We start from the raw sequence: 22654 nt of genomic DNA on the forward strand, positions 1-22654 counted from the left end.
ATGGCAAAAAACCAAAACAAAATAGGACAAACCAGCAAGCAAAACACCAAAAAAACTTGGATACAAATCAAAATAGAAATGATAAGCTAGAAAACATATTTGCAATTCACATCAGAGACAAAGGGTGGACTTCCTTCACATATATTAAAAGCTCTCATACACAAATAAGAAAAAAAAGAGGAGCAACTCCAATGGTGGCTGGAGGGTCGTGGGAGATAACAAATGATACATGCACAGCGTACCCCAAAAAGCAAATATAGATGGCTCCCAAGCTTTTGAGGAGATGACCTGCCTCCTGAGGGTGTCAGGGCCCCATGAGGGGCTATGGGCTCTCTCACCTCATACTTCTCGAAGTAGACATTGCCCAGGTGCAGAATGGATGCCAGGATGCGGAAGATGCTGTCCTGGTCCTCACCACTGAAGCCCAGCACCTCCATGGCTGCCAGGAGCCGGCGGAAGTCATCTGAGTCACTCTTCCCTGAGATCTCACAGTTCCCGCCCTGGGCAAGGGCAGGCACCAGGGGTCAGGGACCCTGGCCAGGCCCTCCAGCCCTGAGGCCCCAAGCAGGTGGTGCATGCTGGGCCCTGATCAAGTGCTTTACATGCGTTTGCTCGTCTAGTCCTCACAACATCCCTTAAAAGTGGTATTATGCTGTCCCCATTTCACAGAGGAGGAAACTGAGGCTCAAAGGGGGAAATGCCATAACTCCAGGCTGCTTAGCTCTGTTCTAAGCTATAGAGAAATGAAATGAGGTAGCCCCCCACACCCCCTAGGACCCTAAAGATGCCTGTCACCCTTGTCATGATGAGACACTTTCAATCAAAATCATGGCCCCCAACTCCCATTGCCTTTGCTGGCTATTAGGACACCATGAGTTGGTTCTCTCAGCCCACCCAGGGTGATGGGGCAAGGGTGCCAGACCCGGGGGCCCTCGGACGCCTGCACTGCTCACCTGGTTCAGGTAGTAGTAGGTCTCAGCCTCCTGTAGACTGAAGGCTTGTCGCAGCTGGGCAGGCAGCCCAGCCAGCAGCTCATAGAAGATGTGGTAGTTCCTTTCATTTTTGGCCTGTAGGGTAGCAGGGTGGGTGCAGAGAAAGGAGCCACCCACGTAGAAGACCCCCAGACACACACAAGGCCAGGTGTGCTGGCCCATACTGGTACACAAGGACCCAGAGGTGAGCCCAGGCCCCTGTGAGGACTGAGCTTCCAGCCTGGCACTGGCTGGGGATGGCGGGAGGGAGGCGGCTCAGGTCAGGATTTAATTTTGCTTGGAGGAATAAGAGCAAGGTAGTCTTTCTTCTCTTGTGCACATTGGGCACACACACCTGTGTATGCTGTGTTCATGGTCCAGAGGGGACACACAACACACAGGGCCTCCTGATGGTTTGCTCCACCAGGGCGGCTGAGTGCCAGTGTGTCACAGGCCCCGGAGCAGGCTCTCAAGGCCCAGTGGGGAGCAAGGGAGACAGAAGCCCTCGACCTCACAGAGCCTGCCCGCTGGCTGGGGAGATGAGCACTTAGCAAATCACTGGTCAAAATAAGACATGTCAGATGGAGAACAGTGCTCCGGAGAGAAATAAAGCAGGGAAGGGGCCAGGGAGTTCTGGTGGGGTGGAGAGGGGCGTTGGTTTAAATGCGACAGCCTCCCTGAGCAGGTGACATTTCAGGGAAGACCTGGAGAAGATGAGGGGTTTGGTCTTGCAGGTGTATGGGAGAGGTGCTCAGATAGAAGAAATCATAGGTACAAAGGTCCTGAGGAGGATCATGGCTGGATCATGTGCTTTAGGGACAAGAAAGGGGCAATGTAGCTATAGGGGGTGAGATCACCTGCTCTCTCTCTCTCTCTCTCTCTCACACACACACATATCTCTGTTCAACAATTCAACATTTCCCCAGCCCCAGCAGGTGCCAGGCTCTGAGTACCTACCTACCCCCAGCCCATCCCAACACACAGGGCCTGGGAGGGTCTGGCCCACCTGAAACACAATCCTGGACTTCTCGAGCAGGTACTGGGAGGTTATGGCACCAGAAATCATGCCCCTGGAGACGGGGAGAACAGTCAGCTTGTGCAGGGTAGGTGGGTGGGGGGAGTGGCTGGTGTGGGCTCTGAGGCCCCTGGGGGTCCTTCCCTCCACCGTCCCACTCACCCTTCCAGAAAGACCTCCACAAACTTCCCGAAGCGGCTGGAGTTGTCATTCCTGACGGTTTTGGCGTTACCGAAGGATTCCAAGAGGGGTGTTGCCTCCAGGATCTGGACCCCAGAACATGTGGGAATTGTAGGGGCCTGGAGTAGGGAGCACGGCTGGGGCTGCCCCTAGGTGTTCCCAGACACAGACCTCCCTGAAGACCTCCTGTGTGAGGGGCCACTGCAGGTGGACTCCCTGTAGAACCCTTGGGTGTCCCCAGTGTCCCCCATTGCCCCTCATGCTCCCCCACATTCAGACCCCTCCCACAGCAGCCCCCAGGCAGGATAGGTCTTTGGATGCCCCTTCCTGCCCATCCTGCCACCACACACGCGTGTGTGCACACACTCAGAGGCACACATGCACACTCCAAGTACCTTTATCTTCAGGAGTGCCCAGGACGGAGGAAGAGAAAGACAGAGGGACAAGAACAGAAGCAGGTCACCCATGGGACTGAACCCCTCTCCCTCCAGGCCACCAGGGACCTTAGACCACAGAGTAACCACAGACCCCTTGGACCCCTGGGGTGGACAGGGCGGGGGTTGCCAGGTGAGAGCAAACGCATGAACCCAGCTGTCTGGGCCTGGGGACTGCAGTGTGGCCCTGGGGTGTGGGAGTCTGCTTGGGGGGGTCTGCGGGGTCTACCTGCCAAAAGGCTCTGGGGATATCATCTTTACCCCATCCCCATGGACCACCAGTGGTCAACCATCTGGGCTCCCGGAAGAGCTTCCTTCCTGATCCTGGCTGTGCTCCTCTGGGGGCGAGGGGTCCTCTGAAAACCTGTGGTAGGTCACACTTCTCCTCACGGCTTCCACGCCACTCAGGCTCTAACCAAGCCCTTGCTGTGACTCCAAACCCTGCAGAGCCAAGCTCCTGGGTGGCTCTGTCTCCTCTTCTCCCCTCCCTTGCTCTGCACTGCACCATGGCCCCCTGACGCTTCCCTCGGCATCCAGGCCCTCACCGGCCTCTGGACCAGAAATCCCTCCCTCTGCAGCCCTCAGCACCGCTGGCAAATCCCCTCACTTATTTGTATCCTGTCTCTCCCACTAGAACATCAGCCCCCACAGGCAAGAGTCTCTGTCCGTGTACAAACCTCTAGGTCCCCAGCATCTATACCAAACCAGGAGCATCTGCTAAACGGGTGACACAAGGACCAGCGTTTTAGGACAGCAGAGCTGCCCAAGGTATAGTTAGTCCCAGCTCCCGTTTATTAGGCACCTACCAGGTGCCAAACCCTTTGCTCTAATTATATGGTTGTTAACCATCCTGCGAGGTAGGTACTGATGCACCCATTTTACAGATCAGAGAAAGGCTTGGAAAGGCCAGGTAAGGTGCCCGGGGACTCCAGAGTCCTACGAATGAGATCACAACGCTGTGACAAGCATGCGTGTCACTGTGTACACAGTGTTTTCGGGCTGTCATTTCCTCGGGATAAATTCTCAGAAAAGGAGCAGAGAAGGCCCACTCTCTGCAGAAGTGTGACTTTGGGGAAGGGGCCAGTTCCCTTCACCTGCTCACTCTCATGGTCCCATTTAGTCCAGGAAATACCGTGTCCATTGCACAAAGGAGTAGACCAAGGCCCAGACGAGAGCAGGAGCCGACGAGAGCTGAACTGGGGCTCTCAGACAAGAGCTGAACTGGGGCTCTTCAGTGAATTGGGGTCTGCCTGGATTTTGGCTTATATTACTTCCTATTCTGGAATCCCCCTGAGGGCATTGAGTGGGAGGCAGCTGCTCCTCTGTTCCTAGTGTCCGGCCAGGGGCTGGGGAGAGGACTGCTGGGCTGGACCCCATGTGGTCCTGTGGGGCCCTCTACTCAACCCGCAGGTGGGGCGATAGCCTGTAGTTTGGGCTGGGCGGCACCCAGTCACTCTCCACCCCAGGCAACGCCTGTTGCATTCTCAGCCCAGAGGCAGAGCCTGTGGCCTGGGCCTCAGCCAGTTGAGGCACAGCTGGGTCCAGCTAGAATTACGGCCAAATCTAGTCCAGCAAGAGGGAACCCTGAGACTTTCACTGGCACGTTGGGAAGTCTGGGTGGTACACTGTGACACTGTCTTGCTGATCCAGGTTGAGAATGATGCCTGTAGATGGGGAGGGTGGAGCCAAACCAAGGGACATTGTTTAAGACCCTGGATCCAGCCATGCCTGAAGCCAACACTAGGAAAGGACCGTCAGATTACATGAGCAGGGCAGAACAGCAGCTAGGAAATGGACCCAGGTTATCTCAGCTGGCATCTACAGAATGCCTGGCACAGAAACTCCCAGACCCAGCTACATTCTCCCTGATCCCTGTCAAGACAGCTCTCTGCCTTGAGCTTCAGATCTCAGCTCACACACACACACACACACACACTTGGGGACATCAGGTAAGTCATCTCCCTTCCCAGACCCCAGTGTCCCAGTCCGTATATGGACACAGATGAACCTGCCTCCCAGGGCTGCAGTGCAGCCCTAACGTGACAACATAACTAAAACACCTAGCATGTAGGAGGTACTCAGTGCACACCTTTCCCTGCCTACTAGCCAGTCCTTGCAGAAGTCTAAACAGAGGGGTTCTGAAACCCTGCCTGGAGCAAAGGGAGGGCCCCAGAGGACCAGGCTGGCATAGGAGGGGCAGCAGACCGAGGCAGGCATCAGAGGGGCCTGGGGGAAGGGACCCCTCTGGACTACCTAGTCTGGGCTGACCCAGTTCCCACTAAGGGTCACGCAGCCCCCACCTGATGTCCCTGGATCACCTGCCCAGACTGCCACTGGCTGGGACACTGGCCCGTTGCCGATCTTCATGGCCTGCAGCGGGAAGTCTGAGAGTTCGGTTCTGGAGACTGAGCTGAGGGGCCTTCACCTCCAGACTCACCTTCTCTGAGCTCCAGGCACATGGGTGTATCCACCCACCTTCCCATCATTTCCGTGGACGCCCAGCAGACTCCTCAGGGTACCTGTCTTTCCTCCACGGCCCTGCCCACACAACTAATGACAGCTCCACCCCATCTCTCACACCCCAGTATAGGTCCCTCAGCAAGTCATTGGCTGACCTTTTAAACTGCACCTGGGTCTAGCTGTGCTCACCATCTTCATCAGTACCCCCTGGCCCAAGCCACTGTCTTCCCACACTTGGACTCCATGACGCCACTTTGCCATCCCCTGTGCACACTAGACCTCCTTGTACCCCAGGGCCTTTGCACTTGCTCTTCCCTCTGCCTGTCTGCTCTTCTTCCAGGTGACTTCAGGGCCCACTCCCTCACCTTCTCAGTAGAGTCTTCATAGACCACCATGCTGCAAATTACAATCCCCCCAAACTCCCCACCCTCCTCCTTGCTTTTTTTTTCCTCTGCAACTTCCCACCTCTTCACATGGACATAATTTACTTGTGTATTTTTTCCTTCTGTTTCCTCTACTATAATGAAATTCCCATGAGAGTGGGAATGTTGTATTGCTGCCACCTGCCTCCCCATCACCTAGCCCGGGCCTGGCAAACAGTATGTCCCTGGAAAAGCTTTATTAAGGGTCTCACATTCTCAGGTTCCAAACCTGAGAAGACGTGGCCCTCTCCACAATGCTCCAATCCTGCACTCCCCCGGCCCCATGTCCTCAGTGCCCCAGCATCTACTGTGGCCCACCAAGAAGGTAAGGCCAGGTAGGAGAAATGGAGTGACTCCCATGCCCATGGGGCTTCCACTCTGGCCAGGCAGGTGTGCCCTGGGTGGGGAGGTAGGTGGCAGAAAGAGCCAGAGTCCCAGGAGCCCTCACAGTACAACCCTGGCCTCGGCTTCCCCATCCTCCAACTGGGGCCGAGGAGCCTGTCTCTAGGGGAGCACTAAGCTTGGAAGTCCTGGGGAATCAGACAGACCATGCAACGGACAGACTCACCTGCTGCGTGATGCCTCGTTTCTGGTTCATGGCGGCCAGGTAGCGCAGGATCAACTTGGTAGACTCAGTTTTTCCAGAGCCACTCTCTCCGCTGACGGCGCAAAGGAGCAGAGTGAGCATCAACCAGTTCACTGCCTCTTCTGGGCTTCCCCTACCCCTACCCTTCTATGAACCTCCTATGACACAAGAGGTCATGGCGGGCTGGCCCAGAGATGCCAAGCGATTTTTTCCCAGGTCCCACAGCAGCTCTGGCCTGATGCAGACCTGTCATCTGAGATTCCTCCCATACATTCCCCCAGCCCCCACCCTGCCCCATGCACACAAAGGTCCCCAGCCTAACCCACCTGATAATTATGCACTGATTCTGTTTGGCATCAAGCATTTTGGCGAAAGCAAGATTTGCAATTGCAAAGAGGTGCCTGGAGAGACAGGCCACAGGTATCACTGGGACAGGACTCCATCTCTCAAACCCCTGAAGGGTCAGGTAGGAAAGCATCTCTGTCCACCCTGGCAGCCAATTCTGCTCCACCCTCCACCCTGGGGAGATGCTCCCTGCCCCCATTCTGGTCGGAGCCCCCATGGCCAACAACGTGGAGAGGACTGTGGCCAGACTGGGGGAGAAACCAACTGGGCCCAACAGGTGGGCTGCCAGCCACTGGCTGCCCCTACCCTTGGCTTAGGGGCAGGCAGGGACTCGCCTGGCTCAGGCAGAGGGACCCAGGAGACCCGAGGAGAACCCCATCCCCAACCCCAGAGACACTCACGGGGGATTTTCTCCCAGGGCCCGCCCATTGTACTGCTGCACCTGCTCTGGCCCATAGATTCCAAACATTCGGTACGGGTTCATCGACACCAGGATGCTGCCGATGTAGGTCTGCTGGGCAGGCAGGGGCTTCAGAGCCTATGCCTTCTCGTGGCCCTCCTCCCCAGCTTCCAGGAGCCTGGAGCCCCGTTTCCATGGGGTCAGGTGTCTGGCTGCCCAGCCTCTGTGTTTGCCCCAGGGGCCCTCTCGTAGGCTTGATGGGGGATCTACTCTGGTTGAGAAATGTCAGGCACTGGACCAGGCTGAGGCTGGGAGGCGGCTAAAGTGAGCAAAACCCCACAGCCACAAATCTGCAAAGGTGGCTATGTCAGCTATCGTGTACTTCATTTATGAATAGTCAGGGCCAGGTTCCAGAAGGTTCTGCCTTGAAGTGAGGTCAAACCTCCACTGCCTGGAGTGGGGAGAGAGTTGGGAGCCCGGGGCATTCTGAGGTGGCCAGAGCCCTTGTGGCCGGCCCTCCCTCCTGCTCTGTGGTTCTGGGCCTCTGGCCCTCTGGCCCACTGTTGTGGGGCCAGCAGTCCCCTTCCATCTCTCCGGCCCCCTTCCACCTCTCTCTCTTCCTGGGATCCAGGCCTATGGATTCCAGGTCTCTGGAAGCTTTATCCACTAGGTTCCCAGTAAGCGGTCACACTTCTGAGTTTCCTGTCTCCAGATGTGTCTCTGGCTTCCACTGTTCTAAGACTCTATGTTTCAGGACTTTGGATTTTAGAACCCTGGGCTCTAGCATGTTATACTCCAATGATAGAAACCCCAGAGTTCAAACCAGAAGCCACACATCTGGAGCTCAGCAGGAGAAATCTGTGCTTCCCACTGTGGCCCCAAGAGGCAGCTACCTTTCTGATTTGAGCTCAGGGCAGAGCCAGCCCCATGACTTACATAGATGAGGTTCCGTTCAAATCTGGTCTTGAGGTTAGACAGCACAGTGGTCTCTTGGAGGTCTCTGGGAGGGCAGGAAGAGGGGAAATATCAGGGCCCCCCTCAGTCCAGGGCTTTGGTCAAAAAGGCCTGGGTTCAAGTTCTGTGTCTGAAACCAACCAACTGTGAGACCTTGGGAAAGTTCCTTCTGTTCTGTGCCTCAGTTTCTCCATGTATATGATAGTCATCGTCCCCACCTCACTGAGTGGGGGATGCTCTTGGGAAGCAGACGTGAGGGCCAAGTCACTGTGACTGGGAGATGACATTGACCAACATAACCCTGACATTTTGGGCATCCCACAGTAACTGCCACCCACCCCCATCTGGCAGATGAGAAACTGAGGCACAGAGTGTCAAAGTCTTTCAGCCAGTAAGTGGTGAGGCTGGGATTTGAACTCAGGCCCATCTGACTCACAGCTCAGACACACACACTCTGGCTTTGTGATGCTGCATGGCTCCCACTTCACGGATGAGGAAATAGAAGCACTGGAAACGTGCCAGGAGGTGAGAGGCACCCCAAGCAGGAGGAGGCGCTTCGGCCAGAAGTGTGCAACCCTGTGGTGACCCCCTGCTGAGCCCCCCACCCCCCCTCCACTCACTCCAGCTGCGTCATGTCCTCCACACCATCCTCCCGGCACTGCTCGTGAAACCGTGTGGTGGGCAGGTTGCGGATGGAGTGCATCTACGAGAGAGAGTCTGTGGTTGGCCTGGTTGGAGGGCATCCATGCGTGGCCGCCTGTCTTAGACATGCCTGGGACCTGCTCCTGTTGGGGAGGAAGGATCCCCAAGGCCAGGCTGGGTCCTGCAGCCTCCCTGCTGTGGAATAGCGAGCGCCACAGAACCCGCATACAACCCTTACTCCTGGAGCACATGCCTGCCCTCTGCCCATGCATTTTCTGCAGCAGGTGCTCCCATGTGCTTTCAAGTGTCCTGACCTGGGGGTGAGAACACGCACGTGCCCACGTGCACACACACACACACACACACACACACACACACTATTCCCTCTGCCCAGAAGTGCTCCCAACTTCATGTTCTCCAACACTGATACCCTTTCCCCAGGTGGACCCCAAATGTTTGTTTATGTGACAACCTGATGAACATCCATGTCCTGGTGGATGGGGCCTCGAGGAAGGTGGACACTGAGACTCTCCCACTCAGCACCAGGCCCCTGCACCCAGCCCAGGGCAAACATGCAGACCCCTACACTCAGACCCAAATGCAAAGGCATTTGCAGCTAATGCGACTCCCACACACCCCTAGTCTTGCAAATTGCCTATGGATACGCATGCAGGCATGGGATGCCTGGCTAGAGGCATACATGCATAGGTACATGCTCTCAATGTCCATTTGATACATTCTCATGTACGTAGAGAGCTGAGGCTGTCTCAACCACACCTGGGGGGCTCAAGACAAAAGTCCTGATGCCACCTGCTGCCACCGTGCCCATCTATGTGCACATTCTTGACACCAATAATGCCACATTTGCTCAGACCCTGGCACAGACACATTACACATACATGCTTCCCTTATTTGGCCACGGTACACCTAAGAACATATCCCAGGCACAAAGGCCTGCATGTGACCCGCATGACCGCAAGCACATGTGTGCATCCTGCCTTTCCAGCCTCTCGGATCCAGCCTGCATCCTTCTCGGAGCAGGTAAGGAAAGGGGACACCAGGAGGGAGCCCTGCATGCTGCATGCCTGTCACCGGCTGCTAAGTAGGGCACAGCAAGTATCACCCTTGAGGCCCTGGCCTCCCGCCCACCCGTCTGGCCATGTGCACCAGTGGCCACAAACCCTGAATAATTCAGCCACTCACGTATTCCAGGGTGAGGAGGGCCCAGGCATCCTTTCCCCTCACCCCTGGGCGCCCCGCGCCCCGCTCCCACAATGCTGCAGCCCACACAGCACGGGGCACCCGGCGCCGGGGCCAGGGCCCCCCCAGCAGCCAGGCTGCCCCGGTCGCCATTGCCGGGCCGGCTAGCCACCCGCTCCCCGGGGCATCGTCTGCAGAGGCTGAGAAACACCCACCACCCCTGCATGCCCCGCCTACCCCAGGCGTCCCGGGGGAGTCTCCGGTGACCACCCCCCTCCACTGAGGGCCACCCAGCATCAGGCTCGCATTCCGCCATGAACGTGGTAGCCAGGCACGAGCTTGGCACCCTTCAGACAAGCCACCTGCCCTGCACTCCACGGGGGGCCCGGACAGGCTCCTAACTAGGCCCCTGATCCACCGTGTGACCTTCTAGGCCTCAGTTTCCTCACCATGCAATGAGGATGCTACAAGTTTGGTTCCTGAGCCCCTCATCCTTGGACAGTTCAGAATCCTGCAGCCCAGGGAACTGCCCGCAAGCAGCAACTCAGGAGAGGAACTCCATCCTGGGGGAGGGTCAGTAGGTGGCAAGAGAAACAGTATGGATGTGGATGTGGGGATGGGACAGAGTGGACAGCCAAGCCCTGAGGTCTTGTATTCAGACAAAATCTGTGAGGGACTGCTGGGGACAGACGTGCCATCCAGACTAACCCAGAACTTAGGCTGCCCAGACCACAGGCTAGGACAAGATCCCTTTCCTAAAGTGACAAGGAGGAGTTTCCAGAGTTTCTGTACTGTGCCTGCCTGTGCTGGCATCTTTTGGGGAGCCCAAAGGCTGTTCTCCTCAGGTTACAGATGGGAAGACTGAGGCACAAGCAGGCAGCGCCTCACCAGGGTCGTGAGGCTGTTTCTTGCCTCCGCTTCCCAGGACAGAACCCCCAAGCTCTCCCTCTGACCTATGCCCTCATACCTTGTTCCACCAGCTTTTGGGGCCAACTTCTTCCCAGGGGCCCCCATGAGGCAGGCAATTGCCTCCAGGGCCCAGGCGGCAGGACTGGGGGCGGGTGAGCAGTGGTGACCAGGGTCGATGGGCCTCCGCTGGCAGCCAGAAACAAGACCAGAGCAAACTCCAGGCTCTTGGCTTGGGCCTGGGCTCTGGGTCCTGGGTAACCTGGACAGGAGGCTGCAGGGCGGCAGGACGAACTCGCTGGAAAGCACTGAGTTTCTGCACCTGTGGCATGACCACAGCGAAACGCCCAGGGCCTGCTTGGCGCCGCTCACCCGCCTTGGGCAGGGACCCTGGGGGCCCAGTAGGTGCCAAGGGGGCTGGGGCGCTGGGCAGTGTCCCCCAGCGGCGCCATGGTGGCCACGTGGCTCTCATCTTTTCACAGGTGGCCAGTGGGTAGGAGAGGCTGAGCCTTAGCGCCTTCCGCTGTGGCTGGGAGTCTTTGGGAGGTGTCGGGGTTGAGGGCTCAGGCTCTGCTGGTGGTTGAAGGCCCTCCAGAGTGGCCTCTTCTTCTGGCTTCTCAGGGATCGAGCTGGCTGATTTTACCAACTGTCCAGGCCCTGGATCGTGGTGTCTAACCAGGAAGACATCAGTCAAGTCTGAGGCTGGGTCCTCAGGTTGGGAAGCCGGGGCCGGCACAGGGCCCACGTACTGGAGGAAGGGGTTTTCCGGCACAGGGGGTGGCCTGGAAAAGCCACGGTGGCTGCCTGCACCTCCTGGCCAGGGCGAGGGGGGTCGCTGGGTGGGAGGCACATCCACATCCCAGCTGGGGGCCAGTGGGGGCACCATCCAGGGTGTCTCTGAGTCCTCGGGCTCCCTCTGGCTCTCCCGGCCCTCAGGTGCTGCTACTGGCGCCGCCGGCCAGGACCCAGCCCCAGGAGGCCGATGAAAGGGCTGGCGCACCCGCGGCTTCACAGCCCTGGTGGGCGGCTCACTTCGGCGGCGCCACGTGTGCGGGAGGCGCGAGGGCAGGTTGAGTGATCGGAATCGGGAGCCGTGGCCCAACAGAGGAGGCGGCGAGGGTGGCCGCGGGGAGCCCAGCACCGGTGAGCGGGGTGGGCCCAGGCGCCCAGAGATGCGGCGCCGAGACTGGGGCTCCCGGAGTGAGTGGGGCCGGCGGGGCGGGGGCGAGAAGGGAGGCTGGAAGGGTCGGGTGCGCAGGGATGGCTGAGGGGACGGTCCCCCCATGGGCGAGCGGTAGCCCAGGCCAGGCAGGCTCCTCAGGGAGGGCTGGGGCGAGGGCAGCGGGGGCCAGGGGAGGCCAAAGGCTGCAGGTCTCCGGTGGGACCCTCTGAAGGAGGGCCGGTGGCCGGGGAAGGCCAGCAGGTTGGGGGGCGCCTCCGGGGCCACAGGAGGGGGCTCCACGAAGCCCCACCAGCTGGCGGGGGGCGTGAGGGGCACGTGAGCTGGGGCGGCCCAGGGCGGCGGGTGCCGGCGGACAGAGCCGTAGGGCGACACGGGCCGGGGCAGGCCGGATAGGGTCGGAGCAAAGGGTGGGGCAGGCGGGGTCCCGGGGCCGGGGCCGGGGCTGGGGGGCCTCCGGGTGGCCGGCGCGGGGAGGAGCGCGCTCCAGTGGGAGGGTGGCCGGGGCGCGGGCGAGGGCGGCCGGTGGGAGTTGTTGTTGTTGCGCGTCCGCGCCTCGGCCCTCCGGAGCACGATGGGCGTGCTGGGCCGCTCGGGGTCCATGCCGGCCAGCTTGTAGCCGAAGCGCTTGTAGGCCGCCTCCCGGACCGCGGGGCCTCCCAGCCGCGCCTTCTGGCTGCTCCTGAGACGCGGGATGGGCTTTTTTTCCGACAGCGTCTTTTTGAGGAACCTGGCCAGGGAGGTGGCCGGGCGAGGCGGGGGGCGGCCGAACTCAGGGCCGAAGCCCAGGCCCCGGTGGGCGCCGAAGGCGGACAGGGCGCGCTGCAGGTTGCGCTGGCGCGGGGTGAGGAAGCCCCAAAGGGGGTGCGCGTAGGGCCCCGACGGCCCCGGGGGCATCTCCTCCTCCTCCTCGTCTTCGTCCGCGTCCCCCAAGGGCAGAGGGATGTCCAGGGAGGGCGGCAGGGTCACGTCCAGCTTCTCCTTCCCGAACAGCTTCACCTGGGGCCGCGGGAAGAGGCGGAACCTGCGGATGAGGGAGAGCTTGGACCTGGCAGGCTTGTCCATGCCCTGCTGCTCGAAGAAGGCGGCGCTGGGCAGGCGGAAGGAGGTGCTCTGCCGCTCGCCACCCGCCTCCTCCGGCTCCTCCAGCTCCGCGATGTCATCCATGGGGTGGGCGTACGGGTTGTGGGGCGACAGGATGGGCGGCGGCACCCACGGGTACCCGAGGGCCGGCTCCTCTGCGTAAAGGTAGGGCACTTCTGGAGCGTAGATGGCCTGGTCGCCGCCACCATAGATGCCTTCGGCGTAGGGGATGCCGTAGGGGGCGCCATAGGGCACCCCATGGGGATCCAAATAGGGCGCGTCGTACGGCAGGTCGTAGGGCGGGTATGGCGCCGCATAAGGCACGTAGGGGTCCAGGTAGTAGCCGCGAGGGTACAGATCGCCGTGGTAGCCGTCGTAGTAGCTGTAGGGGGACGCGTACCCCGCCGGGGGCGCGTACGGGGGCTCATAATCGTCGTAACCGTAGCCGTAGGGGTAGGTGGGGTGGTAGGGGCCGCTGTAATAGTCCGGGTGGTAGTACTCGTAGGGGTCCCCGGGCGGGTACCCGTGGGCGTGGTCTCCGTAGGGCGGCCAGGCGGGGCCGTAGGGGCCGTAGCCCACGTAGGGCTCCTGCTCCTCCTCGTACTGGTAGAGCGACTGGCGGTCGTAGAAGTCGTCGCCCTCGCGGTGGTAGTCATAGTACTCGCCCAGGTCCTGGAAGCCCTCGAGCCCGTACAGCGACCTGCGGGAGCCCGAGGGCCGGAACGGGGCCTCGTCCTCGAAGGGCAGGAAGCCCACGGGCTCGCCCGACGCGTAGATGCTGCGGCTGCGCGGGAACCTGCGGAGGCGGCCTCCGGGCCGCAGGATCTCGGCGCCCGACGGGAAGGGCAGCTTGCGGGAGCCCACGCGGGAGTCCCCGCGGTTGAGCCAGGCGTCCAGCGTGGCCTGCGCGCTGCCCGACTCCTCGGCCTTTTTGAGGAGGAATTTCTTGGTGAGCCAGTTGATGGCCGTGGACGCCTTGCTGAGCGACTGTGCGCGCGGCCGCAGGCGGCCGTAGCCGCGCCGGCCCGGGAAGCGGATGACCATGAAGGACGGCTTCTTGCCCTTCATCGCCCGCTTCTTCTTGCCCACGCGCATTTGCGTCATGAGCTTGGACGTAGACTTGAGCACGGTGCGTGCCTTCTTCTTGCGCTTGGTCTTCTGTGGGCCAGTGTGCAGGCCCCAGAAGAAGGCCGAGGCGCTCCGGAACTGGCCCTTCTTGGAGATCTTGGGCGTGCGGTCCCGGAAGCCCATGAACAGCCGCGACGTTCCCTTCAGGCTCCGTTTGGGCTTCTCCGGCTCCGGCGCCTTCTTCCCCTTTTTCCCTTTCTTGGCTTTCTTCTCATCCTCTTCCTCCTTTGCCATGGTGGCTGCCTGCACCCCGCCGGGCTACGGCCCGGTCACAAGCTTTTGGACTTGGAGACAAGGGGACACGCCGAGTCTCCTGCCCGCTGCTGGGCGTGCAGCCTCCTCCGGCTGGGAGCAACCAGGACTGGTCTGGGTGGCCTGGGGAGGGACAGCCAAGCTTCTTCTGGCTGTGACCAGATTCCGGGAGGGTGGATCCATAATTCATCTCCTCCAGAGCCGCCTTGGGTTTCACCCGAGCGCTGCTGGAAAGTGCATGGGTGTTGTTTACTGGGGAGCAGAGGAGGCCAGGCCCAGGCCTGTCCTGGGGGTGAACATCTTGGACTTAGCATTGCCGTGAGGACCACTGTGCTGATGGGTCAAACCCACCCTGTGCCTCAGCCGCCTCAGCCCACCGAAGTGAATGCTTGGGTCACTGCTACTTCAACAGAGGGAGACTCCAAGCCCCAGAACGGGGAAGCCACCTGCTGGAAACCACCTAGCACATGTGTGCTGGCTGGGCCAGAGGGGAACCACATCTCCTGAGCCAGGGTGGGATGTTCAAAGCCCCCCCAGGTACCTTGGAGGGGAACCTTGGACCCACCAGGGCCTGGGCAAGGGAGGAGGGAAGTGGGCAGAGCAGGTGTCCAGAGCTGCGGTCAGTGTAACCAGAGCTGGCTACCTCTCGGGAACATGAATAATGCATTGGGGAGAACCGGGCCACCAGCTCAGAAGGCAGGACAAGGTGGGGGCATCTTAGTGGAACTCCAGCAGGGCCTTGTAAGGCCCTCATGCTAGGGGGCCAGGGTAGCAGAAACGGAGGGTAAATCAGTCCTGGCTCTGACTCCTAGCTCTGCCAATGACTGGCTATGTGGCCTCAGAAAATCCCTTTATCCTCTCTGGGCCTCAGTTTCCTCATCTGTCGGATGGGAGTGATAAGCCATGCCCTGTTTCCTTTGTGGGGAAGCAAGACTTGATAGAGCTGCTGGGTAGTGTAAGTGGCTGGAGATGCCACATGGCTTGCTTACCCAGCCCTGGCCTCTCCTCCCAGTTTCTGCCCTTACTGAGAAGGCAGTGTTCACATGGCCCCTGCCTTGTCTGGGTGCAGCTGACTGCTCCACAATGGACCTTTGACCCAAGGCCAGGCATCCACTGTCTGGCCAGTGACCAGTCCACTTTTGAGACTCAGCACCGTAAGTGGTAGGGGCTGTTGCTTGTTCGAGTGGATGTGTGTGGGTGTTGGGGGATGTAAACTCAGAGGCAGCAGCTCTGGGACCCGAGGCCTCAGGTCCTCTTACCCTCTCTGCCCAGAGATCAAGGATCAGGACATACAGGACTGACAGATCTTCAATTCATGTTGGGTGAAGGCAGGGGCTTAAGTGAGCTGACCCCAGAGCCTGGGCCTTCAAGGAGTTCTGGGCTTGAAGGCCCTTCTTCAGCCAGTGGGCAAGCCAGACAACCAGTCAGGCCTCCATGCATCAGGCACAGAGGCCTCCACAGTGCTTCTCTCTGAGAGGCCAATAGGGGTCGCCCAGGCCAGTCCCTGCTTGGGCCTCCCGCCGGATTCTTCAGCCACCTGGCCCCTGTCCCTCAAGGTGCTGTAACAGGAACGCATTTGCTTGTTCATTCTTACATCCCTTCAGAAGTTTTTTTTTTTTTTTTTTTTTTAAGATTTTACTTATTCATGAGAGACCCAGAGAAAGGCAGAGACATCTTGAGTCAGAGGCAGATGCTCAGCCACTGAGCCACCCAGGTGTCCCCTGCTCAGAAGTATTTGTTGAAAGCCTGCTATAGGCCAGTTCTGGGCGTATAGCTATGAAGGAAACAGAAAAGCCCTGCCCTGGTGGAGTTGATGTACAAGGGGATTGTCAGCAAACAAGGAAAATAAGAGCTATAATTGGTCAGATAGTGATGAGCGCTGTGGGTTAAAATAAAGCAGGGAAGGGGTGTGTGTGTGCAACACCGAGTAAGGATTGGGAGAGGTGACACTGGGAAGTAACACGGGATGAGAGCTGCAAAAAGTGGGGGTGGGAAGCAGGAGGGCCTGGTGTGATGGAAGCACAGCAAGACCAGTGTGACCAGAGTGCGGTGAGAGGCCAAGGTGGGAGAGGAGGTCAGAGGTCAGGGTGAGGATTCAGCTTTGACAGCAAGTGAGGGCGGCGCTGTGGGAGCATTGCAGCAGAGAAGGGGTGGAATTTGACCTCAGTCTTCCCAGGACTCCTCTAGCTGCCTCAGGAGGACAGAGCCCGAGGAGTGAGGGCAGAACGGGACACAGGTGTGGAAGCCCCTGCATGGCAGTCCAGGTGAGCAGCACCAGGGGCCTGGCCCCAGCTAGAGGCAGCAGTGCTGGAGGGAAGCGGTGGGATACTGGGATATTTTGCAGGCAGAGCCAACAGGCTTACAGGTACCTCCAAGTTCTCCTTCCTGAACAAGGGGAAGGATGGAGATGCCATTGGCTGACCAAGGAAGATGACAGGCAGAGCAAGTAGACGAGGAGTGGCCAGACGTCAGCTTTGCACATGTTTCAGGTGTCCACTGGGCATTGCCAGGGGGCTGGGGGGTGCATTGCAGAGATCAGGACTGACCACTTAGGGCATCAGTGGCATCTAGGCGGTGCTGAAGGACAGTTCTGGAGGATGACGCCAGGGAGCAGAAGCCATGAACCCCAGGCTGCCCTGCTGGGGACAGGAGGTGGCTGAGGGGGAGGGCAGCTGCAGCCCATGTGCACAGGGGTCGGGGTCAGGTTAGTTGAGGATGGAGAGCTGACCGCTGGATGCAGCTCCATGGAGCTAGAAATGTGGTCCCAGTGGAGCGATGGGAGCGAGGGTGGCCACAGCCTGATGGGAAACGGTTCAAGGAAGACAGGAACGTGGTGGTCACAGGATGTATGTAACATGCCTGTGAACATACCGAACTCTAATGCATCATACACACTTTGGTAGGTGAATAATACGGTGTGTGGATTATATCTCAAAGCTGTTACAAAAGAAGGAAGAGGAGGCACCTGGGGGGCTCAGTTGGTTAAGCATCTGCTTTCGGCTTAGGTCATGATCCCAAGGTCCTGCTCTCCCTGTACCCCTCCCCCAGCTTGTGATCTCTCTCACACTCTCTCTCAAATAAATAAATAAAAATATTATTTTTTAAAAAAGGAAGATGGACAGAGGGAGGAGCCTGCTTCTGGGAATCCATCCTACGGAGCCCCCTGTGCACCTGGGAAAGGTGTACACAGCAAGCTACTCATTGCTGTACACACTGTGGTGCATTCCACGCTGGAGTACTACACAGCCATAAAAAACAACATAGAAGGTCTCTTGTGTTTGGGTAGGGGATGACCCCTAAAATCTAATGATTGGAGCATGGTGCAGAACAGTGTTGTCTACAGTACATGCCTAGGCCTGCCTTCTTGTAACAAGTGTTTTTGTCAGGGTGGTGGGAGGAAGAATCTAAGCTATTATTTGCTTTTATTTACATGTAGAAATCCTGGGAACGATATTCAGGAAATTGATGAAAATGGTTATCTGGCTATAAACCTTTTCTGTGCCAGCATGAGTACACTACTGAACCACCCAAGTGCATTTCTGATTCAAACGAACCAAAAAAAAAAAAAAAAAAAAGGCATTTGAAAAGTGAAAATGGAAAAAAGGAATTGGAAACAGTGAGTGGAAATACCCCTTTAGAGGAGGAATGATGTCAGTCTGAGACCACAAAATCCAATCCCCGTCTCCCAGCTCCATGTGACTTTTGAGGAAACTGAGGCCAGGGAGAGTGGGAAGGGTGGGTTTGGGGGCTCAGGGACATGTCCCAGAGCCATACCCTTTATCTGCCCTAAGTGGAGGGTCCTTGGTTCTGAGGAAGAGATTGGCATTCAGATAGGTGAAGCCTATTGCAGGAGGGCTCACGGTGCCCAGAGGAGCCCAGCAGATGTGAAGCAGGGTGGCTCAGAGCTCTGGGTTGGTCCCGTTCCTGTCCTGTCCTGGATCTGACCACTGTGAGTCGTGCAGCCTCTGCCCCTAGGACTCCTTACCTGTCAGCATGAGTGCTAATAGCATCTCTGACTTGCAGGGCTCACGGAAGCATTTACCGCAAGGGCCTGGCACAGCGCCTAGCCAGGAATAAACTGCCGTTATCATGGCATCGTTGTTACAGACGGCTGGTCCTGTCTGCTCTGGGCAGGTGGTCTGGGTGGCTGCTGGCAGCAGGGCCTGCTTCATGGCCCTTTCTGGTCTCAGGTGCCCAGGCTTCCCCTCATCAACAAGGGCTGTCTTTTCTCCTATGGGTTTGGGTCCCCTCTCCCTCTCAGTGTCCCCAGCCTCTGCAGCAGGCACAGGGGCTCTCAGGGATCCATCCATTCACTCCTCAATATTGGCTGTGTATCTACTCTGTGCCAGCCACTGTGTTGGGTGCTAGGGGCTCACATAAGTGAGTGGACCCAGCCACAGTCTCTGTGCTCATGGAACTCCCAATGTCACAGGGACATGAGCTTCAAGCAGTGAGCCACACCAAAGGGGAAACTGCTAGCCACGAGAAGAGCTCTGAAGGCCAGGCCACAACCCGAGTGGGCAAACAGTGGATTGGAAGACCAGAAAGGTGCCCCTGACTAGGTGACCCTGAGCCAAGATCTGAAGGATGAGAGGGAGCTAATCAAATGAGAGAGGGAACAGTGGTAAAAGGGGGCAAAGGGACACAGAGCAGGTGAAGTAGCCAGGATGGCAAGAGGGACCTGCCCCATGAGACCTGGAAGCTGGGGTGGAACTTTGGTCTCTATTGCTAAAGTAGTGGGAAGCCTTGGGAGGGTTTTAGGCTATGTCAGGAGTGCTATGACCACATATGCATTTTGAAAATAACAAAAATAAGCAACACTGGCAAGTTTTACTCTGTACCAGGCTTGGTCCTAAATGCTTTGCTCTAATATCTCACTAGATTTGTACAATATGTAAGGTGGGAACTGCTATTCCCATTTTATTGATGAACGGCTCCGGATTAGAGAGGTTCCATCACTCAGCAGAGAACCCCCAGCGAGGAAGTGAGGACTACCAGGCCACACAGCATTCATTCAACCCTCACTACAACCTTGGGAAATAGGTATTATTCTTCCTGCTTCATAGGTAGGGAGAAGGCCCAGAGAGGTGCAGCAAGTTGCCCGAGGCCACACAGCCTGAAATCGGATTCAAGCTTGGATAGTCTGGCTCCAGAGTGTCCATGCTTTCAACCACTGCCTCACGTTGCTTATTGGAAAAGCCGTTGGGCTGCCATGTGGCAAAGGCTGGGGAGGGAATGCCCAGTGGAGGCAGGAACAGAGAGGACAGTGGCTCAGTCTGGGACAGCTGTGACACAGAGTGCAATTGACACATTCAGTGAGGGGGCTATGTGGTGGCTGGGGTGAAGGTGGAGCCTGGGGGACCCTCGGGTTGGCTTGGTAAAGCTGCACGAAGTGGGGAATCATTCTCTAAGATGAGCGGGTGAGGTGGGAATCTGACAGGTTTGTTCTAGGACAGGGTCAGCTGGGGGCATGTCCAGATGAGGAGTCAGGGAAATTTAGATTCACAGGTCAGATGAGAGAGGCAGTGGGCGGGGGTGAGCCTGTGCAGGAGGCTCCAGCCCTGATGACAGTGTGAGGCTGCACTGTGAACCAATCTTGCTGTGGTTAGAGGTAAATGTGGTTAGAAATGGTCACGGCTGGGACACCTGGGTGGCTCAGTGGTTGAGCATCTGCCTTTGGCTCAGGGCATGATCCCGGAGTCCTGGGATTGAGTCCCACATTGGGCTCCCTGCATGAAGCCTGCTTCTCCCTCTGCCTGTGTCTCTGCCTCTCTCTGTGTCTCTCATGAATAAATAAATAAAATGAAAGAAGAAAGAAAGAAAAGAAAAGAAAAGAGAAAAGAAAAGAAAAGAAGTCACTGTTTAGCAATGGGGGGGGGGGGGCATCAGGCCAGGGCAGGAGGTGTCTGGGCAGCATGTTGGTAAGAATTGGTGGGTGAGGAGGTTGACAGGGAGGGGTACTTGGAGAAGCTAAGCCACAAAAAGGAGGTGGCCACAGGGAACAACATGTCCAGGGGCTCATAATTCTTTCAGTAGACGAGGCGCACAGACAAAAGGCCGTGCGAGTGTGCTGTGAGCCTGTGAGCCGAGGAGAGAGGCCTCCGGAGAAACCAACCCTGCCACCATTTTGATCTCGGACTTCCAGCCTCCAGAACAGCAAGGAAATTAATTTCTGTTGTTGCCTGCAATACTTTGTTAGGGAGGCATGAGCAAACTAGTACAGATTAGTTGGCAAATCAATGGGACAGACCAGAGAGAGAAAGAGGAATTGATGTAGAGAAACGGAGATGGAGTCATCCATGCAATGTGAAGGCCCTGAGGAAGTGGCCTGGACTCAGCCTCTCAATCATGGAGAATTGGGTGCATGCAGAGAAACAGGTTGTTTTGGGAGCAGATGAATTTCTCAGCTGGGGTTCCAAGGGAGCAGAGGTGGTTGGAAGAGCTGGTGAGGGAGCACCTGAGACCCTCCCCAACAGGAGGTGTGAGCCCCCCAGCACTGCTCCTGGGGCCAGGTCAGAGGGGATCTGTAAGGCAGATGAGCTTTGGCAGGAGGGATTCTTGCCAAAGGAGGTTTTGGAAATGAGGAAGCGTAGAATTTAAACTGAAGAGGAGGGACAGGGAGACAGACACAGCCATGGATGAATATTCATGCTCTGGGCTCCTTTGCACCGGAGTCTTGTAAAGCTGCAGGCTGGGCCCTCTGGGAACGCAGCCCTGTGGTCTGTGGAAGGGCAGAGTGAGGGCAAGTGAGGGCGTGGGTATTACTGACCCTCGTGAAAACAGACTATCTGAGCAGAAAGGGATGAGCCTCCCTGCAGAGAAGGAGGCTCAGGAAGGATGAGCGGTGGAATCAGGCTGGTCATCTGGTGGGGCCCAACGCTTGGTGCTCGCCCTGGTGGGATGGGGAAGGAACTTCCGGGGGCACTTGGGGCTTCTAAGCCCCGAGGATCCCTCCTCGAGCATGAGGCACGGCAAGCTGCCAGTTCACGTTGGCTGGTATGCACGGCATGTGGTTCCTTCAGCTCTCATGCAGGCCTACCCAGTATAACCATGCCAGCTGCCCATCCAGGAAACCAAACATTCGACACAGAGATACACATTGCCCCAATCTCTGGACACACACACCCGGCCCAGGAAAGAGTCCATCCATAGTGAGGAACATGGTGGCCCAGTGTCCGGAGACTGGCAATGCCTGCCCTGACCCCATACTGCCTGAGGACCCCTGGCCTCGTCTCCCACCCTGTCCCAGCCAGCTTGGCTGCCAGACAGAATCAGCCTGGACCTGATGCTCTGTGAACACGGGGCTCTTCCCTGCCTGTAAGGCAAGTGGGAGTGACCATCACCCCGGCATAAACCCTTACTTAGGACCTCATGGCTGGGCCTTGTGGCAGCCGGCAGAAGGGCTGAGGTAAGCCACTGAGCATCCACCCATCACTAAGAGGGGAACTAGGTGGGCATCATGCCCGATTTAAGGATGAAGAAACTGAGGCCCAGGGAAGCACCTGACTGTGAGTTAGGCACAAGGCCCAGCTCCGCCACTGCCCCCTCCCTTCCTCGCCTCCCTACAGCCTGGGGAGAGGTACTCATGGCAGACCCCAAGGGCCCAGGGCCAGGGTCTTCTTACCTGGGTCCCGTGGCCTGCTCCCTGCCTGCATGCCGCCCAATGGGGGTCCTGTGGCTGGCCCCAGGAGCATGGCCAGCCCAGCAGAGCGGCTCAGCATTGCAGGGAAGGGAGGCCCAGCCCACCACGCCGACCGCCTGGGGCCCTATGTATATTTAATGATGTCTATTATTCCTGTTTTGTCTCAGGAAAGGAGCCTCAGCAGCTGACAGAGGAGCCAGGAACAGTCTGGAAAGCTGGGCAGTGGGCCTGCTCCACACTCCAGCTGGACCTGAAGACCCCCAGGGGAGCCCTCTACTCCAGCCCAGTGCCTGCTAGCCCCACAAAACCTGTTACAATTCACTCCTATATGGCACACTTCCTCCAGGAAGCCACCCCGGGACTCGGAAGCCCCAGCTGGGATTCAAATCCAGGCTCTGCACTTACAGCTGTGTAAGCCCAGGGCAAGCTGCTGCCCCTGGAGAACAAGCTGCTGTGGAGATGGCCCCGCACCAACCCTGGCACCTAGGAGGGGCTCAGCGAACACCTGCTGCCACTCCTCGGCCCCACGCCAAGGTCCGTCCACCCCTGCCTTCCAAGGAAACCAACAGTATACCCGGCTACCTTGCTCTCACAGGGGAACCTCCCTGCCACCCCAGAAGTCACAAGGGCCTTCTGAGAATTCTGCCACCAGGCCCAGCCTCAGGAGGTGTCACATCTGGGGCCCATGGCCCCCGGCCAACCCTCCAGGGCAGAGACCACCTGGAGGTCCCCACATTCTCCTCTGCACCCCACACCTGGGCCTGCTTTCCACAGCCCAGGCTCCACCCATCCTCTGATCACCAGGCTTGCTGCTGGCCCCGGACAACAGAGTTCAGCAAACTTACACAACTGTC

The 22654-nt window shown here is 58.1% G+C and overlaps 1 protein-coding gene across 1 annotated transcript in view; it reads right to left on the reverse strand.

The window, feature by feature from the left end:
- The window catches only part of MYO15A (myosin XVA), a 51747-nt gene extending 37607 nt beyond the window's left edge, over positions 1-14140 (reverse strand). Inside the window, 11 exon segments of the mRNA XM_038537096.1 lie at positions 339-500; positions 954-1067; positions 1978-2041; positions 2149-2252; positions 2562-2567; positions 6051-6141; positions 6395-6469; positions 6815-6924; positions 7750-7813; positions 8388-8470; positions 10577-14140. Coding sequence (XP_038393024.1) covers positions 339-500; positions 954-1067; positions 1978-2041; positions 2149-2252; positions 2562-2567; positions 6051-6141; positions 6395-6469; positions 6815-6924; positions 7750-7813; positions 8388-8470; positions 10577-14140 — 4437 coding nt within the window.
- Between the last annotated feature and the right edge of the window lie 8514 nt (positions 14141-22654).

This window comes from Canis lupus, chromosome 5 (assembly GCF_011100685.1).
Source record: "Canis lupus familiaris isolate Mischka breed German Shepherd chromosome 5, alternate assembly UU_Cfam_GSD_1.0, whole genome shotgun sequence".
Classification (NCBI taxonomy): Eukaryota; Metazoa; Chordata; class Mammalia; order Carnivora; family Canidae; genus Canis; species Canis lupus.